Below are 23,247 nucleotides of genomic sequence, written 5' to 3'. Positions count from 1 at the left end.
AAATATTCAGCAAAGTAGAAAATTAAGTCCCTTACCTGTCTCTGCAGTGCAGTGTAAATGCTTTGTTTTAAGGATCATTTTGCAGAACTCCATTGTGTTTCCTTTTTAATGTATTACTTATTAGCAAAAGTAACAGGCCATGCAATAGCCCCTTTTCAGCTCCAACAGACAGTTAACTGCTTCAATCTACACCACTTTATAGCCAGCAAAAGATTGATAATCTCAATATTTCAACTTTAACTGTAATTTTGTGTTGATTATTTTTATAACTTTATTCTTCTTGTATATTAAGTTGTATATGTATTGTCTCGTTGCTTGTTTATACACTCAGTTTTGTTTATGTTGTCAATAACTGTCACTGACTTTGCATATTTTTTGTCTTTATCATGAAAAAAAATCTGTGCAGGGATGATATTCATCCTAAATGACATGAAAAACGAGGTAGTGACATAATTCGCGTTACTGCTGAAGCCTTGCACACATATGTACTAGTCCCACTCGCATTAATTATTACTTACAGTACCGTATCTGGTGGAAAGCGTTTGCATGAATTGATTTGTTTTGAGTTTACCGTCTCTCTGACTCCAGTGCAAGGTGACAGAGGCACAAGCTGGAGCTACAGGTCCATAACTCTGCCCGTTCTTGCTTTAAAAATTGTGAAAATCCTTCCAGGGACATTGTAAGAATCCAAAAAGTTTACTGTCAGATCTGCAATATATCGTTCATTGTGTTCTGCACAAATCGCCATTGTTCTCCACTTGTTCGGCAACATAAACAAACCGAATCACGTGACGTCCGTTCAGGCATAAGCTCATATTTCATGTTATATATGACTTGTGGTTATATGTTGTTCTAATGCTTTGTCAACAAAAAAAGTCAAAGAGAATGAACCTTAGAACACACAAATATAAAATGAAGCAACACTTGTTTAAATACAAACTTAAATATATTGTTTAATTTGATTCTAATATATACGCATCCCATAACTTTAGAATAAAGTCTTTGTTGTAGGTGAACTTATAAATGCAGCAGAGGGTTGAATAAAAATACATATAGATGGTAATGTCTCTCCCAGGTAGTTTTGCACCTCTGCGTAAGCTACTCTTCCTCCTCAACATATGATGAGGACAAATCTAAGTCCAACATCCTCTGCTCTGCCTCGCTCAGCGTGTAGGTTGAGCCACCGCTTGTGCTGTACCCTCCAGACATCGGCAGAGAGCGGCAGCGCTCCTTCCTCCTCTCCGAGGACGACGCGCTGAAGGTGGAGCTGCGCTGCCGACCTTTGACCCCAGGGCGAGACTGGGCCTCCTTTAATTTCCGAGCCAGAATGTTCCTCTGGATAGGTGACGGGCCGCGTCGGTTCCAGTTCTGCTCAGCCCGCTCAGCCCGATCCACGCTCAGTTGCTGTAGGTCATTGGAACTGAGGTGCCCAGTTCCTGGCCCCCCAATTCCTGACACCCCTTCACCTTCTCTAGCTCTTGGCTTATCACTTCTTTGTCTTTCCCCAGTGCCACTGGGTTCTGCATTTGCATGTCTCTCAGATGCCGACGTGCCTTTGGTGTTGGATCCTGTGTGTTTGAGTTCAGTGTTTTGATTTGTCGTTGTGTCTCTCCAGGGTCTCCTTTGGTCAAAATTGTGCGATCTGGACTCTGAGGCCACGTGCTCTGGAATAGGATAGGAACGCGATGGCTGCCTCTCCCATCCTCCCTTGGTCCAACAACTTCCTTCAGGAAGAGTCCGAAATCCCACCTGCAAAGCACAATGTATGATCTTAATCAATGATCATGAAAAAGACCCCACTAATATGATGAGACATAAATCAAATGAAGCTTAACAGAACTAATAATTAAAGCTGCACAGGTCACCTGGGTCATGCTTCTATCTCTGAACTGTGAAGTTCGAAGTTGTGGTTTGGTGTCGTTAAAGCTGGAGGTCCGACGGAAATGTGGGTTTTTCTGAGAAGAGTCGCTCAGTCCTGCATCTCCTCCTCTGAGACCTGCTATCCGGCTTCTCTCTACCATCTCCACCCAGTCAGCGGTACGGTCATGCCATTTCGAGCTCCTCGCACTTGCATGGGCAGAGGTGGCGGGACCCAAAACCAGCTCCACTCTGGGACTCAGTCTGATTGGTGTGACTCTGGAAGGCTGGGGCTCAGGAAAGGGAGTCGTGATACGGAAATGGTTTTGGCTGCTATCTTCCTGGGGGTCCAGTGGCATGGCAGAATGAACGTATCCGATTGGCGAAGGACCAGAGGAGCTGGCCTGTGAAATGGAGGACTCTACCAAGGTGTCATGGACTGGACTGGAAGAGACATGGTACAGCTGTGTCGCCTCCTTTAAGCCCTTCTTCTTCATCTCTTTTAACTGCTGCTGGGCCAACCTGTATCTACAGAGAGAGTCTGTTTTAAGACTGGAGAGCAATAGTATACTATAATAGATGTGCAATGAAAGTAAATATACTCTGAACATACCCAAATATTGGTGGAACCATCTTCTGACCTGTGGGTGAAAGCCTTTCTGGGTCGTGTGAAAGGGGCGTCACCAGCGTCTGTGAAAGAGGCTGGCTGCCCAGTGGGGGTCCGTCAGTGCACGCGCCCCCTGCTGGGCCGTGCGTCTCCGAAAGGCTGGGCCTCTGTAGGCTTTGCCCACAAATGGAGGCCTCGTCAGAAAGCTTGCGCCCTCCAGGGGAATGTATGGAGCCCCGGTGGACGGAGCTGCACTGAGGCGTGTAGCAGAGCTTTCTCCACACAGTCACCACAATGGTGGACAGAATCACAGCCAGGCAAAGCGAGATGCCAGCCACCACGATCATGTTGCCGCCAAGCGGTGCTGCTCTGACGGGTACAGAGGGCAAAGGTGGGGAAGGAGTGGGTGACACTAAAGGAAAGAGAGGCAATCGCTAAGTAAATGTAATTAAGGTTTTATTATTAATTTATTCTTCACATATTTAATATTGAGAGACACAGACCGACACAGTCCTCCAGAGAGCAGAGGGACTGCTCCTTCACCATGCCAGTGCAGTGCTTCCCCCCAACACCAGAGGGCAGCAGACATCCACGCACCCTCTCCCTGATCCCCTCTCCACAGCTCACGCTGCACAAGCTCCATGGCTGCCAGGGACCCCATGCCTCTGCAGACAAACAGACATCACATTAAAGGATCCAGATAATTCAGTCTTCATTCACTGACCTCTTAATGTCAAGCAGAGATCAAGCAAGTGCACATGAGTAAATGTCCTAAACCTCACCTGCAGTCCTGTGAACCACCAAGCAGGTTTGTGCTGGACTAGGGGAGCGACTGTAGTTAAAAACAAAACGAAAGCAGTACTTGTTCCTTCCTGGGTAAAACACAGAGCAGTTGAACTCTGTGTCGTTCTCTCCCGGGGTCATCCAGTTGAAGGCGAGCGGTGGAGAGGACGGCTCCTCTGGGCCGGTGCCCAGCGGTGGCGTTCCACCTGCTCCTGCTGCAGAGGAAGCGCCGAGCCCTTTCCCATCACCTGCATCCTTGTACAGCAGGACTTTACCATTCACGTGAGCACATGGAGGGGCCATCAGTTTAACAGTCATAGTGCCTACACAACCAGTCTTATAGGCGTTGGCATTTTCCACCAGGAGCTTATAAGAGAAGATGCGCGACAGGTAAAGAGGCCCGGAGCTCTTGACTTCCTGTTGTGTGTGAGGAGACTGTAGAGAAACTCGTATGAAGTCTTTGTCTGTGAAGGGGAAGGCGCAGGACAGCTCGATACTCTGAGAACGGACGGGTTTGATGGGGCGGCGCGTGCGGACCCGGACTTTGTCAATGCTATTTCTCCCAATTTGGTTGTATTCCATGTAGTTGACTTCCAGGAAGAGATCGGGCTCAGGCCTGCCGGAACAAGCCTGGAAGTGTTCATTAGTGGAAATCCCAACCTGGAGCAAGGCAAAAGAAGAAACCTAAGACCAGGCATTTTGTGGCACTAAGCAGAAGCCTGACATCTGATTTGTCTTGCCTGAAAAGATCCTGAGTGATTTCCTGCTCTTTCCACGGCGATGTGAAAGGTGGGCCACTGCACCTGCAGTTCTGAACTCCACCACCAGGACGTGCGCTCTACGCTGCTTTTATCTGTCCCATTCGCATGGGAGACGGCAGCGGTGCTGCTCTGCCTCAGCAGGAACCGGAAAGTTCCTGCGTACAGGAAGCAGGAACAGCTGAACTCCACCCTACCGCTCAGCTGGTTGTTAGGCACAGTCCTGATCAGGAGGGTGGTGTTGGTTTCCATGTTGACCAGAGACAGGCTTCTGTTGCGGACCGTGCTGATATTGGATTCTGTGCTGAAGTCCACGAATACGCTGGCATTGCTAAGTGCAATGTGGAAGGAGGGCCATATATTGAGCCCTGCAAAAGCTGCAGAACATAATAAGTCAGAGGAAGGATGAAGAGCATTTCATTTACAGAAAATCTAAATAAATACCTCATTGACTGGTTTGAGTTTGACCTTTATGGTTATTATTGTGTCTGTAGGATGTTGTTTCTCATTTTGTTTTTGCAATAATATAATAATATAAAGACTTTTTTCAGCCAATACATTAGTTTTTATCTGAGCTAAGCTGCACATTTCAAACTCAATTACAAATTTATTATTTCTGATTAGGACTCTCAGTAAAGAGGAATCATATTGTGAACATCTCACATGCGTACAAAGTAAATGTTTATGGGACGAGAAAGAGTTTGACCCTCTTCTAACCCTGATTTTGCTCTTCTTTCACCCTCGGGTAAACACATATATGTACTACATCATATTTAAATGCATGTGATCGTACCTGACTTTAGCTATCAAACTAATTGGCTTGGTGACACTCACCGTATCCCATGAGCACCAGCAGAAAGGGCAGCAGTGAGGCGGCCTGTGGCATTCCGATGTCTGTGCCTGTTTTCTCCCACACAACATGACCATCCTCTTCCGCCACCGCTCACCTCTACAACTCAGAGACAAATCACAAAAATAAACAAATGATCCGCAAGTAGGCACCGGGCAAACCTATGGTATGCAAGAAGCTGTTATTCATCTGAAGAATGAAAAACAGGAAGGCTACAGTATCAGGCTATGACCGTGAGTTTTGGGTTTACACTGGCGTCTTCCTCTTCCTTCCATCTTCACAATGGCTTGGAGACTTGTCGTCATCATACCACCCACAGGAAGGATTGTTTGGTTGCCTGCAAATGTTTCACTGATTGTTCTGTCTATGCACATCTCATATTTTGAGCAGAATATTTTTTTAAACACTAGACAAATAATACTCTTAGAATAAAAAATAAAATGAACACATGTATTCCAAGGCTGTTATTGGAGTAACTATATAAGAGTAGATAGAATACGTTACAGTAGCTCTCAAATCTGCAATAGTCTGAATATTCTTCTCCCTATGTGAACCCAAATATAAATGTATATGGGCATGCGGTCACGTGAAGTGGAATTTGACAGAAATAGTAGTAAAGATATTTATTCTAAGCCCAGATTTGCAGAACAGAAATCGCAGAGTAAAGTTTCCTGTAGAAAAGTCGCAACATTTCACGTGATGAATCGTTGGAGAATAAAAACTCTTGTACTCACATTTCTTGTTGAATACATACACGGGCATTACTCCATCTTCCCAACGGTGCCACCGTAACAGCGAGCCGCGCGGCTAACGCACGTGCTCAGCTGATTAACTGCTGATAAATGACACTGACACTGTGAGCGGCGAAAGCAACGGCGGCGCGCGCCGGCGTCCCCACAGCGCGTCACAGCCACACGCACAATCCAAACCATTATGTTATAACGACGCACTGTGGTACGCATTCCACATCGGCTTTCGATTTTTCCCCCCAAAAAAACACGCAAATTGGTTGCTTAACAGCAATTTTAAATTAGCTTCCTGTTGCGTTACGCCCCAGGAAACAAAACGTGCGAAATAAGTGTTTATGGTTTTGGAAGGCGCTTTTACATTTCAGATTATACTTCATGTTACTGTAGGAAAGCAGGTAGTTTGCATTAAACTGCCCTGTAGCACACTTGAATTAGGGTTTCTCCATCTTACAATTACTATGAAGCTTGACAGTTGAAACAAGAGGCACCGGGTCATCAGGTGCACGCAGTGACTATGTGAAGAAATATGTGAGATTCAGCACGTTGCTCTATAACCTGCTTCTTCAAATGGCAGCCTAAATCAAAGGAGACAGAAATACAGATTTATGATACATAGGTAAAACATTGGAAGGATAATGGGGTGTAATGAGGAGGGCAGATCTTCCATAAGGCAATAATGAAAATAAATTGAACTATTCACAGTCAACACTCATTCAATATATGGATCAAATACATCCATTGCATTCAAATGCATCACTGAGCAAACCAGTACATGTTACAGCAGCATGTAAGGACAGGTCTTGTGTAATAATAAAAGTTAAATGCTCTGCGTCCCTAATTATTATGATCAGACCTGCCAGAATCCAGTTCTCCCTGGACAAGTGGTGATCATATTCTATCATTAAGGGAACCACATGGCACCGTAATCTAATCATCTCTGCAGACCCACGTTTCCCTACAGTGAGAACCTGTAGCAAACAGGAAGCTCCTCTGGAGATGAAACACAATGGGAACAAAGAACGTTTCTATCCTGAGAGTAAAAAGCCCTGCAGGGACGTACGGATTAAAATAGTTTTGGAGGTTATAGCAGTTACAACATTTAGACATGCTATTCATTGAAATATATAGTACATATAGTTATGATCAATACACAGGTGTGCTTTTAAAGCTTCAGTGTGGCAGTTAACCAGGTCTTAACCTTTCAGTTTGGCTTCAAGCAGATAGCTGTAATTGCTGAAATTCAACCTCTGCAATAAAAGGATTAGTTACCTGAAGAGTGACGTTTGGAAATGTGCCCTAAATTGTATATACTGTGAAACAAAGTGACACCTTTTAATGGGTGTTGTTTTTTGTTGTTGCAGTTATGTAAAAACATATTTAGATTCAAAGGCAGTAAAAGGGACTTTTCTTTAATGAAGAAGAGTTAAAATAATTGTTATTAATAAACCAAATAATAAATTAAAAAAAGGAGTCACAGGAGTCAGAACCCTAAAAGCATTTGAACCAAACCATAAAAACTGTATACGTGAAGTGGCACAAAATGATGATCACGCCACTACTTATTTTATTTAAAAAAAGGTTTTATTGATTTACTGTATAAGGATAGATTCTAACATATATAGAAAATAGCTGGCAGACTTCCATTAATAGAAAACAAGCCATTCATAGACACATTACTGTGCTTATTATACAGAAGCCAATTCACTGCAATATGTCATACATACACACTCATTTGCCACTTTATTATATACTATATGTTCAATATTAAGGTCATAGTGGTCAGTAGAGATGGAACGGAGTGAATTATATTAGGAGGTTATTTGGCCACTATCTTATACCAACAAAATCCAAGAAACATGTGGATGAGATGCTCTATCTGATTGTACAGGGGCACTTAATAATAAGCCAATGAGTGTACATGTGATGCATAAAAGAATTAATAATAGATCAAAAGAGGTTTGGGTAGAATCTCAAGCCCTCAACAGAGTCATCTCTACACAGGTGACCCATCTTCTCAGCCAGCAGGAGCCTAAAGAACAGGCAGGAAGAGGTCAGGAAGAAAAGCACATTTGTAGCAAAGAGTCTCATTGTTTTGTGCTGGAAGATCTTCTGGTGAAAACAGTTTAAAAATCTACATTTATGTTTTGGACATAGGAGACAGCTTACCGCTCTTTAGACAGAAGGACAGAGAGACCAAGTAGTTTGGCAAACTCCTCTGCTGTCAAAGATCCTTTGTCTGAAACCTTTAGGAAAGCATGATGAATCATAAAGAAATATAAAAAGATGAAACATCCGTGTTCCAGGCATTGTTTATCTTAAGAGATGCTGTAGCACATCCCTGTCAATTTAATCCATTAGATTATATTAGCCTTACATTGTCCAATGCTGAGGCTATCATTTCCTCTTCGCTGTGTGACTGCAGCTGGACCACCATTACACCACTGTCAAACACACGCAGCCTAAAGAAAACAAGACAGTTGAAGGAAGGAGTCTGTGGGTGTGGGTGAGAGGAACAGACCAATGGTCAGTTTAATGCTGAGGTTTTATTTTATTAAGATAAGGGATTGTTAGTGAATAGACAGCAGCTTGTGTAGAGATACCAGGATATCAGTGGGACAGAAGAGGTTAGGGGAACCTAACCTTTTGAAACCTCAAGAAGTGAGAGGAAATGACAGCTAGAGGGGTGGATTCAACTTCCAACAACAGGAAGCCGGTCAGGAAGAGCCTGGCCTCTCCAAAGCAGGCGCCTACCCCGCTGTTCTTTACATATAGACCGGGCTACACAGAGGAATAGCTAACACTATAAACATTACAACAGACAAACAAATGTTCCTCAGTCTCACCTCAGTAGCAGCTTCAATGACTCAAACATCTTGCATGCGTTTACCAAGTCTTCTGGAGATAGAAGCTGCAGGAAGGGAAAAAAGGAGTGTCTGACAGGTCACCAGACTCATGTGTGTGCCCTGACTTAACAAAGCTGTGTCATATTATCGATTTAGCTAGAATGAACATGCAGGTGCATGCCCACTCATGTCCGATCTATTAAATTACCTCCATTCCTCTAGCACGGTTAACGAGACAGTACACCTCAGTCAGGGCCATCATTCCTCCACGTTCCTAGAGCAGGGAGTGGTGGAAAAAGTAAGAGCAATGAGATCCACAAAGAAATGGGAGACTAAACCTAGTGTATGGTCTTAGTAAAAAGGCTCCTGCCAACCTCTAAAGGGGCCTGAAGCATATCTCCCAATTGCCTAGCTAGCTGCAGATGGTAATGTGTGCCTGATCCATGGGTTTCTCTGGTAACAGGGTCAGCAATACCCATGCTCAGTAGGTAGGACTTGAATCGAATTGTCTATTAAACAGAACAAAACTGTTAAAACACTGAAAACAGGCAGCTTTTGTGTCTTTAATAGTCCAGTAAGCATTTAGCTGATTAAACCAATAAAGTTCTTACCTCATCTTCTGTTATATCGCCCTGTTTTTCTTTGATCTTGTTGGCTATAGACTTTGACAGCTCTACCATCTCTTTGGCCTGTTAGTTAGAATAGACTCTGATTAAGCATGTCAAATTCATAAGCTTAAGCTAAAGACTTTAAAAAGGATTCTCTTATAAAGCAACAACTACAGTAGAATGCAAACAAACTAAGGAGAATATTTTTTACCTTGACCATGAGCTTACTGAGATCCTCAAATGCCTGAAAAAGGGAGACTAAATGGATAAGAGAGCTTAAAAATGTTAACCGTTAAGAAAGCCACAAGATTTCATGGAGATAAAATTTTATATCATTCCACAGAATCCTCACCCCTCCTCTAGTTGATAATAAAACAGAATGATCTCCACAGCCCTCAACCCACATTTGTTTTAACATCATACCGTTCATGAAGCTAATTATGTCATTTTAAATTTCTTTTCCCATTTCAGACAAACATACATCCTATCCAGCAGTGATTTTGCATAACCACATAAACTTCATTGTTGCCAAGTGTCTGTCATAACCCTTGTGGTTAGTTGCAATGAATTTTAATTGTGGCAAGCTTGTACCAAAAAAAAAAAAGATAAAATCATTAATGGACACATTTTAAAAACACTCTGGCCTCCTGTTATGTTCATTTTACTCTACAAAATCTTAGAGTGGAGCATCAAGAAACAAACTTTCTAGTACCTCAGAAATATTTTTGTCAGTTTCTTTTCTTTTTTCCTCTATCTTCCTCTCGATACCAACAATCCCCACTGCACGTGTTCTTCCTGCCTACAAGAGTGTGAAGGAAAGAAAAACAAATGAAGTGAAACACAAGTACCGTAACTTAAGAGTTGGTAGCAGATAATGAAGAGGAAGAAATGACAAACAGTGAGGAGAACTGCTATTATATACATGAATTAATTTTTGTTTCAGGATGTCATATGTTTTAGGAGTAGTATGTTTTTTTAAGAGTTGAGATAATTTCACAGTTTATTGCAAAATCAAATATTAGGCTATTGCACAACAGCCAGCACAAAAAAAAACTTTTACGTAAGTATCTAAAGCTGAGCTCCACTGACATAAGACATTGAACCTAACTCAAAATCTGCTGTGTGGTAAGAAGCAGAGTTTGTGAAGTTCTGCTGTAAATCAGAAAGATGAAGTAAAAACAGTGCCACCCTGTGGAATACACACATGCTAAACAGCCATTTGGTGAGGCTACAAATCACATAACCTTCCTGTATCTGAATGTAAAAATATTCTGGAGAGCCTTAGGGATAGGACTTAAGTTTCTCACCTGAGAACCAGTCCCTGTGGAGATAGGTTGGGAAACTGGAGTATTCTCCCATCGCTTTTGAGTCATCTCCTCTGTTAGCCTCCTGTAAAACTGCAAGTGAATCACACTGTCATGTCCAGGACGAGTCAAAGCAGAGTCCAAAACATGAAATGGCTGTTTGTGTGAGTGGCAATACCTCAATCTGCCCATGTTCTTTAAAGGACAGCTTGATGTAGGAGTACTTGCTCTGCTGGTAAGGACCTGGCTCCCTGTTAGGAGAAGCTGGATGCAGGTGTATGACTATTTTTGCACTGTGGAATATGACATATTAGCAGTTAATTAATCATGTGCTATTTAAAACCACTGTTCTGTAAAGGCCGAGCAGTACAGAGCTTTTCACATGGCACAGCCTAGGAATTACATTTACAAAATAAACAAATAATTGCACCACAATTCCCCTTATTTGATAATTTGATGATTATCTTTAGTCACACTCACCTTTTTCCTATTCCTGCAGCCTGCTCCTCGAAATAGATGATTTGTGATAGAGGTATGGCTATGCAGCAATCCTAGAGAAGACACGAATACAGAAATTAAGACATGTAAATAACAGCACCACACCTCAGCACACATATGCATTACATCTTCACTTTTATTGCTGCCTTACATGATTTTTAATGTCCCTCCAAATCAAGCGATGGGTGCTCAACAGGGCAGCGCCAATGTCCAGTTTAGCCTGTCAAATAAAAAGAATGCATCTTCTTCGCTTATGTTAAATTCTGGCCCACTTTCTATATAGTATAGTAAAATTTCATCACATATTAAATTAACAACAGCACAATAATCTATGGCATATTCTTATTCGCTATTTAGTGTTAAGTTTTAGCTGCTATGTTTGTGTCCTGCAGCAAACTTATATATCAGGCAACAAAACTGTACCTTGTCATCGCCGTCGTACAGTCTCACGCCTCGTTGCTGTATCACCAACGTTTCATTTATTTCCAACAGCCCGTTTGACCAAGAAAATCGGTCCATTTCTGCTGTTGAAAAATTAGTTCTAATTTTCTCGGCTGTCAAAGCTTATTCTATGTTTACTTCCTGTGAATTGAAAGGTCAGACACCGCCTGTAAAAAACGAAATAAAAAATATATATTTGGCGTAGAATTAATTACTAAATATTGCCATTCTAGATTAGGACCTTTTATGCATAATATTATACAAAGACAGTCGTACAGTTTAATTTTATAGAGCTTTATGCACTATTGTTTTCTATCAGGCTGTTCACAAGGGTCCTCTCGGTGTTGACGTTACTAGCGCCAGCTGTCAGTTCAAGCTAGCAGGGCTGCTAGTTGCCCTACCGCGTTGTTACGATTAGTTGTACAATTCTTTTTAGATTACGCAGCGTCCGTTGGATTTTTTCGGCGGCATTACACTTAAAAATGCACGAATGAAAAAAGTGCATATATTTTATTCGCACATGTTGACGTGGTGTAGCTGCGTTCGGATACGAGGGAACTGTAGCCAGCTAGCTTGTTGTTAGCCACGGAGAAATCTGGTGCAGACAGGTTTTGCACACACAGCTTGTTTGGAAGTCATTGTTCACGGCCGGAAAACTTGTGTCATAAAGGAGTGTAACGTGAAAGACCATGTGGCTTTATGACGAAGCTAAGCTTGTACAGCGAATATGTCTTGTTTTAAATTATGTTTAAGCAATATTATGAATTTATTTCAGTTAGATTGTCTCTCGTATTGTACCAAAGCCTAAACTTACCCGAGTACAATTGATCTTAAATTTTCTTTTGTCTAACTGTTGTACTAGTGGAGCTAGAATCGAGTTTATTGTGAAAAAGAACGTTTGTTTAAAATAACAAATATGGATAAGAAATCGTTTGATATTGTCTTGGATGAAATAAAGAAGGTAAGGAGTGCATTGCATCTACATAAACATTTTTATTTTAAACTAGAAGTCGTTTTAATGTCAGCGTTTGTAACTGCCTTCTGATTTTATTTCAGTGCGTTTTGACCGATCAGCGCATCAAAGCCATAGAGCAGGTGCATGGCTATTTCTCCAGTGAGCAGGTAAGTGTTCATCCAACAACAATAACCTGTTTAGTTACTGGTTTGTCCAGATATTGTCCTAGATAACTAAATAACGTGTATAGAAACATGGATAACACAGCTAATGCTATTTATAAAAAAACACATGTAGTGCACACGTGTGCACTACATGTGTTTCTAGTATAAGAATGATTGTGGTGTGGAGAAGAAGCAACTGTAAAACTGACACAAACATCTACAGGTGATGGAGATACTGAAATACTTCTCATGGGCAGAGCCACAGATCAAAGCAGTTAAGGCCCTACAGCATGTGAGTAATAGGTCTTTCGGTTATCTATTTGTTTTCTTTCTTAAAATATACACAAGTGCAGATGTATTCCTTTGCCCTTACAGAGATGTTTTTCATTGTTAAATGTGTTTTTATTCTTCTTTGTGTAGAAAATGGTTGCTATACCAACAACCAAAGTTGCAAATATACTGAACTGCTTCACCTTCTCCAAGGACAGACTGATTGTTCTGGAGCTAATAGCTTTGTGAGTAAGCTGTGTGCAACACATTTAAACTTGCTTGTAAGTTAAATATTCTGATGCAACATTCAGCTTATTCAGTAGAGAATGTTTGTTTCCAAACAGGAATATTTCAGATGCCCAGAATTACCGTCCAGTAGAGGATCTGTTTCGCATACACTTGTCTGAGAAGAAACGTGCTCGCAGGATCTTGGAGCAGGTTTTATTATACTTATTATTTTTAGTTATTTATCTTGATGGTGGTGATGTCTGGTTTTTGTGGGTTAGCAGAGAAATACTATTTTCTCATCTTATTTGTATGACATAATATCAGTTAACATGGGAATTCAATACCTGGACTTATGTGCCAAGAAGTATTAGAACTAATTAATAATGAGTAATAATATAGCCTAGTTGAGTTTGTCATATCTTTTGTGCTGCTCTCGCCGTGCACACACATACATGCTTCCTAAATTAATAGCGCTTCTGTCTCACTAGGTGTGTAAGGTTGGTTGCAAGGCTCCGGTAGCCATGATCTCCTCCTGTGGGATGATACCAGGAAATCCATACCCCAAAGGGAGACCCAGCCTGGTCAATGGTACATTCCCTGTAAGTATCTTTTACACTCTGCTTACCATTTATAAAGGCAAACTATTCCATTTTAGGTGACGTTCTCTGTTAAATGTTTGTAATTGTTGCGTAAGTAGCTCTTGGATGATTTGATAGATTTTAACATGCTAAAATGTGTAATTTGTTTGTAATCACAGGGAATTCCGCCATTAAAAAAAGAAGAGAAGAAAGACGATCCATCCAACAATATGGAGGGAAAAGGAATTGCTTCCCGTATTATTGGACCATTCAAACCAGTAAGTGCTAGAGTGGAACTGTCTTGAATGAATAGGTATTTCCTAAGTCTATGAAGCTGATGATTTCTTGCATTTTTGTTTTACAGTTTCCTTCAACTTACAATCCTCATCGGCCTGTTCCCTATCCCATACCACCATGCCGACCTCATGCTACCATCGCACCAAGTAAGAAACCACCTCAGTTTCGCACAAGATTCCCTTATTTCCTCTGCTATGGACCTTTAATACAGAAAGCACAACCTGCAGAACATTATCAACAATCAAATGTAAAATACAGCAAGACAATAATTAATTCTGCTTTGAGAGCTGTAAAGTTGTAGCTTATTTGCATATTTGCATTTGTATATCTGCACACAAATGCACAACACAATCATCTCCTAACGGCGTCTCACCAATCTGGGAATAGTTTATAAATGGCTGTGCTGTTTATATGATTGTTTGTCTGTAGCAATGTGTGGTAGACACTGTTAATAATTGCAACTACTACTCAGGTGCGTACAACAGCGCAGGCCTTGTTTCTATGGGAGGGGTTATAACAGCCAGTGTGCCCCCTCCTCCCTACAACGCTACCCACAAAGTAGCAGGTACGATTTGATGGAAATCGAATGTGTGTGACAGGAAATAGACACTCCCTAAAGCTTGCTGCCTTTACTACCTGGCATGCTGCTTACCTGCACTTCTCTAGTTTAATGCCAGTTTAATGCCTTTTAACAGGTGAAGAATGTACTGCTGACGTCTGCTCGAGTAAACTGAGTGACCAGAAAATTACTACCCTCTGTAAACTGTAACGTAGTTTAACATAACAGCTATGTGGTGAATTTTAACCTTTTCATTTGCAAAGCTGATTTGATTAGGCTATTGTCCGAACCTAACTTCTGGTAAATTTCCTCTAATTATTTTGTTATTAACTATTTTGGTATATATTGCTGTCTGATAAAACCTAAAAAAGTACCACAGAATTGTCTACCATTTAACTAACATTGCAGTCTTGATCAAAAACAAACAACAGGGTGTTATTTGTAGCACATCTTGCTTTGATTTTTGTTTTCTGGTCAGTCAGTGCATAAGTGTGTGTTGGTGACATGTAAGGATGAATCCTTTGTTGCCTGGATTGAGAACTGCTTTAAACTAATGCCATTAATGCTTTTCTTTCTGTAATTGCGCTTTGTTGGCATTTAACACGCATTGCTTGTAATAACCTATTATTTGTAATCAGTGTCTTATCAGTGTTTAAAATGTACAGTAGGACTCTGGGAGGGTTAAAGAATTAGATATTTGCTGACAAAAGTACAGGTCTTTAATTAAAATGCCTATAAACCAGATGTTTAAGAATGTCAATGAAATAAAAAAAATACATTTCAGGATTGACAAAACTACACTTTGTTAAATAAATATTTTTTCCAAGGGTATTGTAAAAACATTTTTTGATCAATAAATACTGTATTACCAGACTTCTGTGTACAGTTGTACATGCACGCAGTAATGCTCTCTGCTTTTTCCACTTTGCTCTAATTTTCCTTTTTTTATGTGAGTATTTCACTTCTTCTGCAATAGCTCACTTCTCTGTAATGTATTCTTGTTTTGTCCTGTAATTAAACCATTGGACCAAAATCCCTTTTAATATAATTTGGGTTTTTTTGTTACCGATAGTTGATTTAACAGTCAGCATTTTCATTGGTTTAACAGCTCCGATCTTCTTTCTTTCAGGTTACGCCAAACCAGGAAATCCACAAAACACCACACCTGGAGTCAACAGTGGACCGCTCCTCATTCCTCATGGGTCTACGCCTTCTACCCCTGTCCCACCCCAGTCTCCTGCACAGCCGCCTCCCACAACTCCCATCACACCAGTTTTCCCCGGCATGGTGCCATCTCACAACCATAATGCTCCCTCTCCGGCCCCAGCTCCATCACCATCTGTCATCAAAGTAGGACCACAGACCCTCAGTGATCGTGCTACACCTACACCCTCGTCTGTCATTAAGGCCCATACACCCTCAGGTACACCTTGTGGAACTCCTGTCCCTGGCAGTGGGGGCTTCACCTCCTCCCCGTTCCATGTAATTTCCCGACCAGGTACTCCTGCTACCTCTCGTGGTGGTCCAGAACCCCTACCTCAAGTAAACTCCATGGGCTCAAATCAGCAGAAGGTTTTTTCCCAGTCAGCAGACCACCGGTCAGGATCCCCTTTTGCTGGCATACACCCACAATCAGGTAACCCTTCTGGGTCAGTGATCCGCAGTTATACTCCCTCTGGAACACTTTCTGTCACTCCGGGATCATCAACTCCAGTAATTCCAAGCTGTTCCACCCCAGGTCCCAGTTCCAAGCCCTCTCCAGGTCATTCTGCACAGACTCAGGCAGCCATGACAATGGCTGGAGCCCTGAACAGGCACTCTGGGAGCAACAACAGTGGTAGTAACAGCCCGGTGCCTTCTGCTTTTAAGGGCGCCTCTCGCTCTGGCACCCCATCTCTTAGCTCTCTAGGTGTACCAGGTTCTGCACAGGCGCAAACAGCCCTGGCACGTTCTTTGAGCCTGTCACACCCTTCTGGTTCTCCTCAAGTCTCTCTGCCTAGTCCTGTTGCTATCACTGGCCTCCAAGCTCTGTCTTCCAGCCCAGCACCCCCTCATTATCCTGGCCTGTCCCCTTTTCCCTCACTTTCTTCCCCTCTCCCGAATTCTACCATTCCTTCATCCGTGCCCACCGTGCCTCCCACTACCAACATTTCTAATCACCAGCCAACTTCCATCTACCCAGGCTTGGCTCCCAGTGCTAGCCCCAGTGCCGCTTCCCCTTTTGGTCTTGGCCTCACATCTGCGCCTTCTATATTCCCAGGCCTTCCGCCTGGCCCTAGCCCCACTGCCTTCCCTGGACTTGGCGTGTCAGGGGGTCATAGTGCAGGAAGTCCTGTATTGTCTTCATTCATGGGACTGCCAGGTGCAACTCCTTCTTCAGTCGCATCAGTGGCACCTCTGCAGGCAGCGGCAGCAGCAGCGGCAGCAGCAGCTGGGGTTCCATCATCGTCACCAGTTTTGCCAGGCTTTGCATCTGCTTTCAGCTCCAATTTCCAGCCTGGGTATGTCAGCCAAGTTTTATGGGTGGAAATGGAAAAGTACAAGTGCAAAGTCTAGTAGTTGTCATCTTATTCCGAGGTGTAAGCGATTTGGTCGCTCTACTAGGTAATTATATTAGCGCCTTATCTTGTCATTGCTTCAGTTTTGTTAGCACAAGGAGGAGAACTCATTAACCCAAAAGATAAATACAGTTACACACACAATATATATGATGTAAAATCTATCTAGCTATCCATTTTCATTTATTTATTTTCATTCTCACTGAATATGGACACATAGTGGATTAACATACTGTAAACTCACACAATAAGGTCAAGCTGTACTATAACATATAAGAGTTAATGAGAGTTCTATATTTATGTTACAGGCTGAGCAGTGGACTCCAGCCTCCAGGAAGCAGCGGGTTCCCTGGTTTGCTGTCCTTCCCTGGGGTACCAGGGTTCTCTCCTTCTGCCTCCCCTGCCACCCTTGGTGGTCTCCACAATCCAACTATGCAGTCTGCACTTCTGCAGGTAAACACACACACACACACACACACCCAAGCCAATGTGGCGAAATACATGCGAGTGAATTTCAACTTGCCTTTCTCTGACAAAATTATTTATTTTTTGTTTTCATCCAGGCTCATTCCACATCTGCTTTGGAGAGCTTTCCTCCTCAGGCCAACAGTTTCACCAACTACCCCCCTGGCCCAGGAAACCCCTTTCCTCTCCAACCAGGCCTGCACCCCCAGTTGGGTTGGCAGTGAAATCCACAGTTAGCCTATATTGAGTAGACCCTTATCATACTTTGCCCTACCCCTCAGGAGTTTATGGCTTGGCTAAAGACTTTACAGTATGCAGCCCAACAGATGTGGATTTCAGTTATTGTGTACAGGGTGTTACAGACAGAATGTCTTACTACTGTGAGGAACACTACCATAAAAATAGTGAAATAATGAACGGAGGAAACGGTATGCATGAATTAGGTCTATTACTGTCAGTAAACAGTTGTACATATGAAATGGCAACATTGTTTTAGGTTGCATAAGTAGATTGTGATTGGTTTTAATGTTACCTGATTTTAAGTTTTTAATAATGTCTATCATTATTAGTGAACAATGGATTATAGGTCATAGGTCAATGTACACATGATCATGCAATTCATTGGCTGAAGCCTCATATAGTATTTTATAAATTGACCCTGTGACTTATGATACTTACTTAGTGTCCTGAATTAAATATCGTATTATGAAATTAACTTCTTTGATTAGGGCATTGATATTTTTAATCTTTGTGCTGTGACAGCGGTGCTTTACACAAAACTTGCATTCAGCAGCTTTATTCATGTTGCTGCTACCAGTGAACATACTGTCAGTAGTAATACACATCCATATGTATTAATGTTCACAGCACTGCAGTATATTACCAGAAATACTGTAAGCAGACATTTCTAAGAAAGGTTGTTTTAACTAGTATGACTTAAACCAATAAACTGTCATTGTTTTTCAGTGACTACAGTCTAGTAGTAGTTGAGGCAACATGAGTTTTCTCAGCTACTGTTACATCATTTACATAATTCTTAAGGAGTAATATACATTTTGTTTGTTTCACTGTCTTTTGTCGGTCTTGCCTTTTTTTTGTATTTGCATGTTTTATTATTTTGTCACTAAATTGCTTTTTGCTGTAGCCTTTGTGGTCTTTCTCTGTTTAATGTAGTTTCTTAGCTTTCAGGTGAGATTCTGCTATTATGAATAGAAATATTGACTCATAACAATATTGATAGGAAAAATACATAAACAAGGTTATTTGCCTTTTACCACACCCATTTATAAACAACTGTTACTTAGTCATGAGACACTCGTGAGAAAATGTTTTTTGTGTTTGAATAACTAACACACAAAAACACTATTAACACTTAGGTGAAATAGTATTAGGTGAAACATCTATACAGTGATTACTAGCATTTCACAGAAAGACCAGTATGCATGAGTCAGACTTCTGCTGCTGGGTTGGGGCTGGTAAAAGTCATTTTGCCAACATATTGGTGTTTCTTTTCTAAGTGACTGGAAAGTGTAGCAATGATGGAATAATGTCATGACTCACATGGAAACTGTCATAGAGATAAGATAAAGATTTATTATTCCACTGTAAGTTACAGTGTTGTATTTCATGTAAAGGCAGCTCAACATATGTTTAGATTAGATTTAGATTTATTTTACAAGAATTTATTACACTCACTGTGGTGTTGTCTTCCTACCTCTAATTGTCCGGTGACTTATTATGGAAACAATTGTACTTTTCTGATGACCAACTCAACTCTACAGCCACACCTTCATTTCTCACTGCTGCTACAGTTTATTGCAGCATTGCAGCTTTAAAAGGCTGAGTGCCCTCCTCCTGGGTAAGTGCACCTAACCACGCTCTCAACACACACTCATATTTGTTCACTACATGGAAATGGAAGACCAAATGGAGAGCCAGAAGAGACGAGGAATTAGCAAAGAAGACTTAATATGTAAGACAAACCAACTTTTCTAAATAATTTGTCAGCTCAATTGTTATGTAAATAAATTTATAAGTAACTACAACCATACGACTCAAAGTACGACTTCAACAAAGGAGCAGTTTACATTTCCCTGTTGTCGTGTTAAATTGATACCAGTTATGTGAACAGTATTATGTATGACTACAGTAGGGGCTCACCTATGCAGGTAGAAACAGTCATAACAGCTAGGGCACAGTACTATTGTCAACTCTATTGTCATAGAGACATTAACGTTGTCCCTGAGAAACAGAGTCCCAGAAGCATGTGACTGAATTGGCCAAGGAGCAAGTTTGCTTTATTGTAATAGGCAGAGTCGTTTGGCTCGTGTGTGCTCCCTAATTTGGTTGTTGATAAGGGCTTGTTGGCATATTACATTTCTGAATATGACGGTGGTTCTTCAGTTCTTTCTCTGAGTTCAATGAGACTTTTTTTTAATTTCTTTGTTGGTTAATAAAATATTTACACGTAAAAACAATGATTGTGAGTTTTACATGTTAAGATCCTTCTGGACTTTCCTCAGTTTTATTGAGGTTTAAACAGGTTTTACTATTATGGAAGGAGCTAAGCAGACCAACAAACTTATACATGTGCATGACGAGTGATACAGCGAAAATGATGATTATAATAATTCATGCAAAACTTTAAACTATGATTCTATTTTCCTACATACTAACTAATGTAGGAATTGATTCTGTAATGTTTTTATGGTCATTAATGTATCTTAGTGGTTAATGTGTTAAATTTCCTTTAGCTCGACAACAGGAAATGTGGCTCCTGTGGTATGACCAACACAAAGAGACATGTGTTTGTAAAACAACAGGGAAAAAGAAACAACCAAAGATTCTTTGCAGCTACATGTGTCTCTAACCAACATGTCGTTCCTCTTCCAGCTGAACGCACAGGGTCTTTGGGATGCTGTGGCTGGGTCATTGTCATACTCTCTGGCTTGTTCACAATTTGCCTTTTCCCCTTCACAATTTGGTTTTGTCTGAAGGTGAGTGAACTCAACAAGTTTACTCAACAGAAAGGATGATTATTTTCCCCTAAATCCAAATATGAATTGAGCTGGTGTTGATTTCCAATTGTATTGCAGATTGTCCAAGAGTATGAGCGTGCTGTTATTTTCAGGCTGGGCCGCATCACAGACAGGAAAGCAAAAGGACCAGGTAGGTGCAGGTTGTACTGTAATAACAGTTGCACATTTACTTTGATACAAGTAATGAATTATACTTGTAGTGTGTTCATGCCAAATTAAAATGAACTATGTTGGGTTAAAACTTTAAAAACACAGTAAACTTTATAACAATTAAATTTACTTGTTAACCTGCAACACATTTGTTATTTGAGAATAACCTGTGGGTTCCTGCTTGTGCTGAATTCTTTGGGGTTTTTGGTTACTGACACATAAACACGTACGTCTACAGTTTCGAGAGCATTCTTGATTTGCAGTAACCCCACAAGGAAAACCTGCACAAACTTTGTTTCCTGGCTCTAGATGTTTGCTGTTTTGAGCCAGATTATTATGTTTTTAGTGGAATGTTCTCCTCCTCATGCCTCTATGGAGAGGAATCGCCACTTTATTTTAAATTATTGCACTCAACTCTCATTTGTGTTGAAGCCTGAAACCTGAAAATAACAGTATGCAACAAAAGCTGAATAGCGAAATATTGTGTACTGGAAGTGTTCACAATTTATGATGAAGTTATAGATGTCTATTCTGTTTTCAGGTATTTTCTTCATTTTGCCATGCACTGACTCCTTTGTGAAAGTGGATCTTAGAACAGTTTCATTCGACATCCCACCACAAGAGGTACAATTGATTCACTATAAACCAACTTGAAAGTGGTACATTCTATTTTGCAACCATATAAAATGTTTTAGCTTCAACATTTGGGCTTGTACTGCACACAAACTGTAATTTATTTGTACTTTAGATCCTGACAAAGGACTCAGTCACAGTCTCTGTAGATGGAGTGGTGTACTTCCGGGTCAATGATCCCATCGCTTCTGTGGCCAATGTTTCTAACGCTGACTTTGCCACGCGCTTGCTGGCACAAACCACACTCAGAAATGTCCTGGGGACCAAGAACCTGGCTGAGGTCCTGTCTGACCGTGAGGGCATCGCACACAGCATGCAGGTAGAGAATCTAAATCTAAAACATGATAATTATGTTGTAAATGACCACCCATTAAAAGACTTTCTGCAAATGATGACCAATGACACATATGTATTTATCACACAAGCAGCTCAGGTAGCACTGGGAATGAAATGACTCCCTGAATGGCATGAATAATTTCACTTAATTCTAATAAATCACCACATACACATTTTATTACACTATACAGCTATAATATACAGTTCTTGTGTATTTTCCAGTCTAACCTGGATGAAGCCACAGACAACTGGGGCATCAAAGTGGAGCGTGTGGAAATTAAAGATGTGAAGCTGCCAGTTCAGCTGCAGAGAGCCATGGCTGCTGAAGCTGAGGCTGCACGGGAAGCCAGAGCCAAGGTCAGGACATATAACATGACATGCAACATACAGTACATGCAGGCGTGTGCCAGAAAGTCATTTTATGCATTGGTCTCAAATGAGTTGTGCTCTGCTGTCCTAATCTTCTTCATCAATGTGCAGGTGATTGCAGCAGAAGGTGAGATGAACGCCTCTCGTGCCCTGAAGGAGGCGTCTCTGGTGATAGCGGAGTCTCCCTCAGCCCTGCAGCTTCGCTACCTGCAGACTCTAAATACTATTGCAGCCGAGAAGAACTCCACCATCATTTTCCCCCTGCCCATGGATGTCATGTCTCACTTTATGCGAAAGTGAGCTGCTGGCTTTCACAATTATTAGCATCTCGGTTTATACATGATCGCAAAATATTTTATTGTAAAACAAACTGTGACAATGCAACATTTGTTTAGAGGTGTCAGGAAAACATGTTTTTGTTTTTTTGTTTAAATAATCAAGCTTTGATCAGGCCAATCCTGCTAATTATACAATATTGCATATTCTTTGACATACATATTCAATTTATCTTTAATATTATTCTTTAATCAATGTATTAAATATTAAGAGAGTTGTGATTAATCTAGATATTCTCTGTTATACATTAAAAAACAGGCTAATCTCTAATATGCTGTATACTATACAATACAACACGCATCACAATTAAACAGACTGTTTTTCTGCCACTTCACAGAATGATTCTGGTGAATTTGCAGTATGTTGTAATAAAGTCTTTTATCAAAAAGTCTTTTTTTAATTATATAGTCAAAACTGTCATAGCATAGTATGTAATCTAAATGAAAAGAAATGCAAGCTCATTATGTTTCATTGGAATCTCTATCATTCCCTCAAAAGTTGTCAGGAACCTCGGTGTACAGTTCAACAATGCACTGCGCTTTGGGGGTCAGATGACCAGCGTTGTGCGAGCGTCATTTTACCAGCTACGCTTGCTGAGGAAGGTTCAAAACCATTTCTTGATCATAAGGACCTGGAAAGAGTCATCCATGCTCTCATCAGCTGACTACTGTAATGCTCTTTATGCTGGCATCAACAAGTCACTACTTGCACGTCTGCAATCCGTCCAGAATGTGGCACTGTCGCACTGTCACGTTACCCCTGTCCGTCCTTAGATCCCTCCATTGGTTGCCTGTTGAGTTCCACATTTGGTGGCTTTTAAGGCGGCCCACAGCACTGCACCCGTATATTTGAACGATCTTATTCAGCCATACATATGTACAGAACCTACATGCTTGCCGCATTCTTCTAATTATTTTCTGTTTTTTGTCCACAAGCACAACACTACACACTGGCGTTTATTATTATTATTATTATTATTATTATTATTATTATTATTATTATTATTATTATTA

General features: G+C 41.1%; 4 protein-coding genes across 7 annotated transcripts; 2 read left to right on the top strand and 2 right to left on the bottom strand.

Moving 5' to 3' along the window:
• Nucleotides 1-11: 11 nt before the first annotated feature.
• On the bottom strand, nt 12-5,772 carry LOC114869206 (thrombospondin type-1 domain-containing protein 1). Of its 2 annotated transcripts, none has more exons than XM_029173213.3 (8): nt 5,590-5,772; nt 4,840-5,192; nt 3,988-4,382; nt 3,247-3,907; nt 2,968-3,129; nt 2,471-2,876; nt 1,866-2,385; nt 12-1,749 (listed from the first exon to the last, which is right to left on the bottom strand). In XM_029173213.3, the coding sequence occupies exons 2-8, from the start codon at nt 4,889-4,891 to the stop codon at nt 1,099-1,101; spliced, it is 2,847 nt and encodes a 948-aa protein (XP_029029046.1). In that variant the 5' UTR covers nt 4,892-5,192; nt 5,590-5,772; the 3' UTR covers nt 12-1,098. The 2 variants fall into 2 exon arrangements, with proteins under 2 accessions (XP_029029046.1, XP_029029044.1); XM_029173211.3 differs by having other exon boundaries at nt 4,840-4,954.
• A 1,391-nt stretch (nt 5,773-7,163) lies between these two features.
• vps36 (vacuolar protein sorting 36 homolog) lies at nt 7,164-11,457 on the bottom strand. The gene is made up of 14 exons (XM_029173446.3): nt 11,281-11,457; nt 11,009-11,077; nt 10,840-10,910; nt 10,538-10,652; nt 10,363-10,452; nt 9,768-9,854; nt 9,267-9,299; nt 9,059-9,136; nt 8,822-8,956; nt 8,656-8,721; nt 8,448-8,512; nt 7,979-8,063; nt 7,771-7,847; nt 7,164-7,633 (listed from the first exon to the last, which is right to left on the bottom strand). The coding sequence occupies exons 1-14, from the start codon at nt 11,374-11,376 to the stop codon at nt 7,552-7,554; spliced, it is 1,149 nt and encodes a 382-aa protein (XP_029029279.1). The 5' UTR covers nt 11,377-11,457; the 3' UTR covers nt 7,164-7,551.
• Nucleotides 11,458-11,641: 184 nt separating this feature from the next.
• proser1 (proline and serine rich 1) lies at nt 11,642-18,515 on the top strand. Of its 3 annotated transcripts, XM_055514673.1 has the most exons (13): nt 11,642-12,259; nt 12,355-12,420; nt 12,641-12,709; nt 12,838-12,932; nt 13,032-13,125; nt 13,404-13,514; nt 13,673-13,771; nt 13,858-13,936; nt 14,263-14,355; nt 15,479-15,985; nt 16,088-16,850; nt 17,216-17,360; nt 17,471-18,515. In XM_055514673.1, the coding sequence occupies exons 1-13, from the start codon at nt 12,215-12,217 to the stop codon at nt 17,594-17,596; spliced, it is 2,292 nt and encodes a 763-aa protein (XP_055370648.1). In that variant the 5' UTR covers nt 11,642-12,214; the 3' UTR covers nt 17,597-18,515. The 3 variants fall into 3 exon arrangements, with proteins under 3 accessions (XP_055370648.1, XP_029029277.1, XP_029029278.1); XM_029173444.3 differs by having other exon boundaries at nt 15,479-16,850; XM_029173445.3 differs by lacking the exon at nt 14,263-14,355 and having other exon boundaries at nt 15,479-16,850.
• A 136-nt stretch (nt 18,516-18,651) lies between these two features.
• On the top strand, nt 18,652-22,625 carry stoml3b (stomatin (EPB72)-like 3b). Its single transcript, XM_029173449.3, has 7 exons — nt 18,652-19,344; nt 20,265-20,368; nt 20,468-20,540; nt 21,102-21,184; nt 21,309-21,512; nt 21,752-21,886; nt 22,010-22,625. Exons 1-7 carry the CDS (start codon nt 19,281-19,283, stop codon nt 22,196-22,198), a joined length of 852 nt encoding a protein of 283 aa, XP_029029282.1. The 5' UTR covers nt 18,652-19,280; the 3' UTR covers nt 22,199-22,625.
• The last annotated feature ends 622 nt before the right edge of the window (nt 22,626-23,247 follow it).

The sequence above is a fragment of the Betta splendens genome, chromosome 14, assembly GCF_900634795.4.
Source record: "Betta splendens chromosome 14, fBetSpl5.4, whole genome shotgun sequence".
In the NCBI taxonomy this organism is placed as follows: domain Eukaryota; kingdom Metazoa; phylum Chordata; class Actinopteri; order Anabantiformes; family Osphronemidae; genus Betta; species Betta splendens.
This window is presented reverse-complemented; position numbering and strand designations above follow the sequence as displayed.

What these genes read in the sequence shown, in the direction of transcription:
- LOC114869206 (XM_029173213.3), bottom strand. Translation starts at nt 4,891, where the DNA reads ATGCCACAGGCCGCCTCACTGCTGCCCTTTCTGCTGGTGCTCATGGGA. An exon ending in GCTGGTGCTCATGGGATACG is followed by an intron (nt 4,383 to 4,839) that starts GTGAGTGTCACC and finishes TATGTTCTGCAG; the next exon opens with CTTTTGCAGGGCTCAATATA. An exon ending in ATCACTCAGGATCTTTTCAG is followed by an intron (nt 3,908 to 3,987) that starts GCAAGACAAATC and finishes GCCTTGCTCCAG; the next exon opens with GTTGGGATTTCCACTAATGA.
- vps36 (XM_029173446.3), bottom strand. Translation starts at nt 11,376, where the DNA reads ATGGACCGATTTTCTTGGTCAAACGGGCTGTTGGAAATAAATGAAACG. An exon ending in TCAGTAAGCTCATGGTCAAG is followed by an intron (nt 9,137 to 9,266) that starts GTAAAAAATATT and finishes TCTAACTAACAG; the next exon opens with GCCAAAGAGATGGTAGAGCT. An exon ending in TCATTGAAGCTGCTACTGAG is followed by an intron (nt 8,064 to 8,447) that starts GTGAGACTGAGG and finishes TGTTTTCTTTAG; the next exon opens with GCTGCGTGTGTTTGACAGTG.
- proser1 (XM_029173444.3), top strand. Translation starts at nt 12,215, where the DNA reads ATGGATAAGAAATCGTTTGATATTGTCTTGGATGAAATAAAGAAG. An exon ending in TGGTCAATGGTACATTCCCT is followed by an intron (nt 13,515 to 13,672) that starts GTAAGTATCTTT and finishes TTGTAATCACAG; the next exon opens with GGAATTCCGCCATTAAAAAA. An exon ending in TGCAGTCTGCACTTCTGCAG is followed by an intron (nt 17,361 to 17,470) that starts GTAAACACACAC and finishes GTTTTCATCCAG; the next exon opens with GCTCATTCCACATCTGCTTT.
- stoml3b (XM_029173449.3), top strand. Translation starts at nt 19,281, where the DNA reads ATGGAAATGGAAGACCAAATGGAGAGCCAGAAGAGACGAGGAATTAGC. An exon ending in TCGACATCCCACCACAAGAG is followed by an intron (nt 21,185 to 21,308) that starts GTACAATTGATT and finishes TTTGTACTTTAG; the next exon opens with ATCCTGACAAAGGACTCAGT. An exon ending in GCATCGCACACAGCATGCAG is followed by an intron (nt 21,513 to 21,751) that starts GTAGAGAATCTA and finishes TGTATTTTCCAG; the next exon opens with TCTAACCTGGATGAAGCCAC.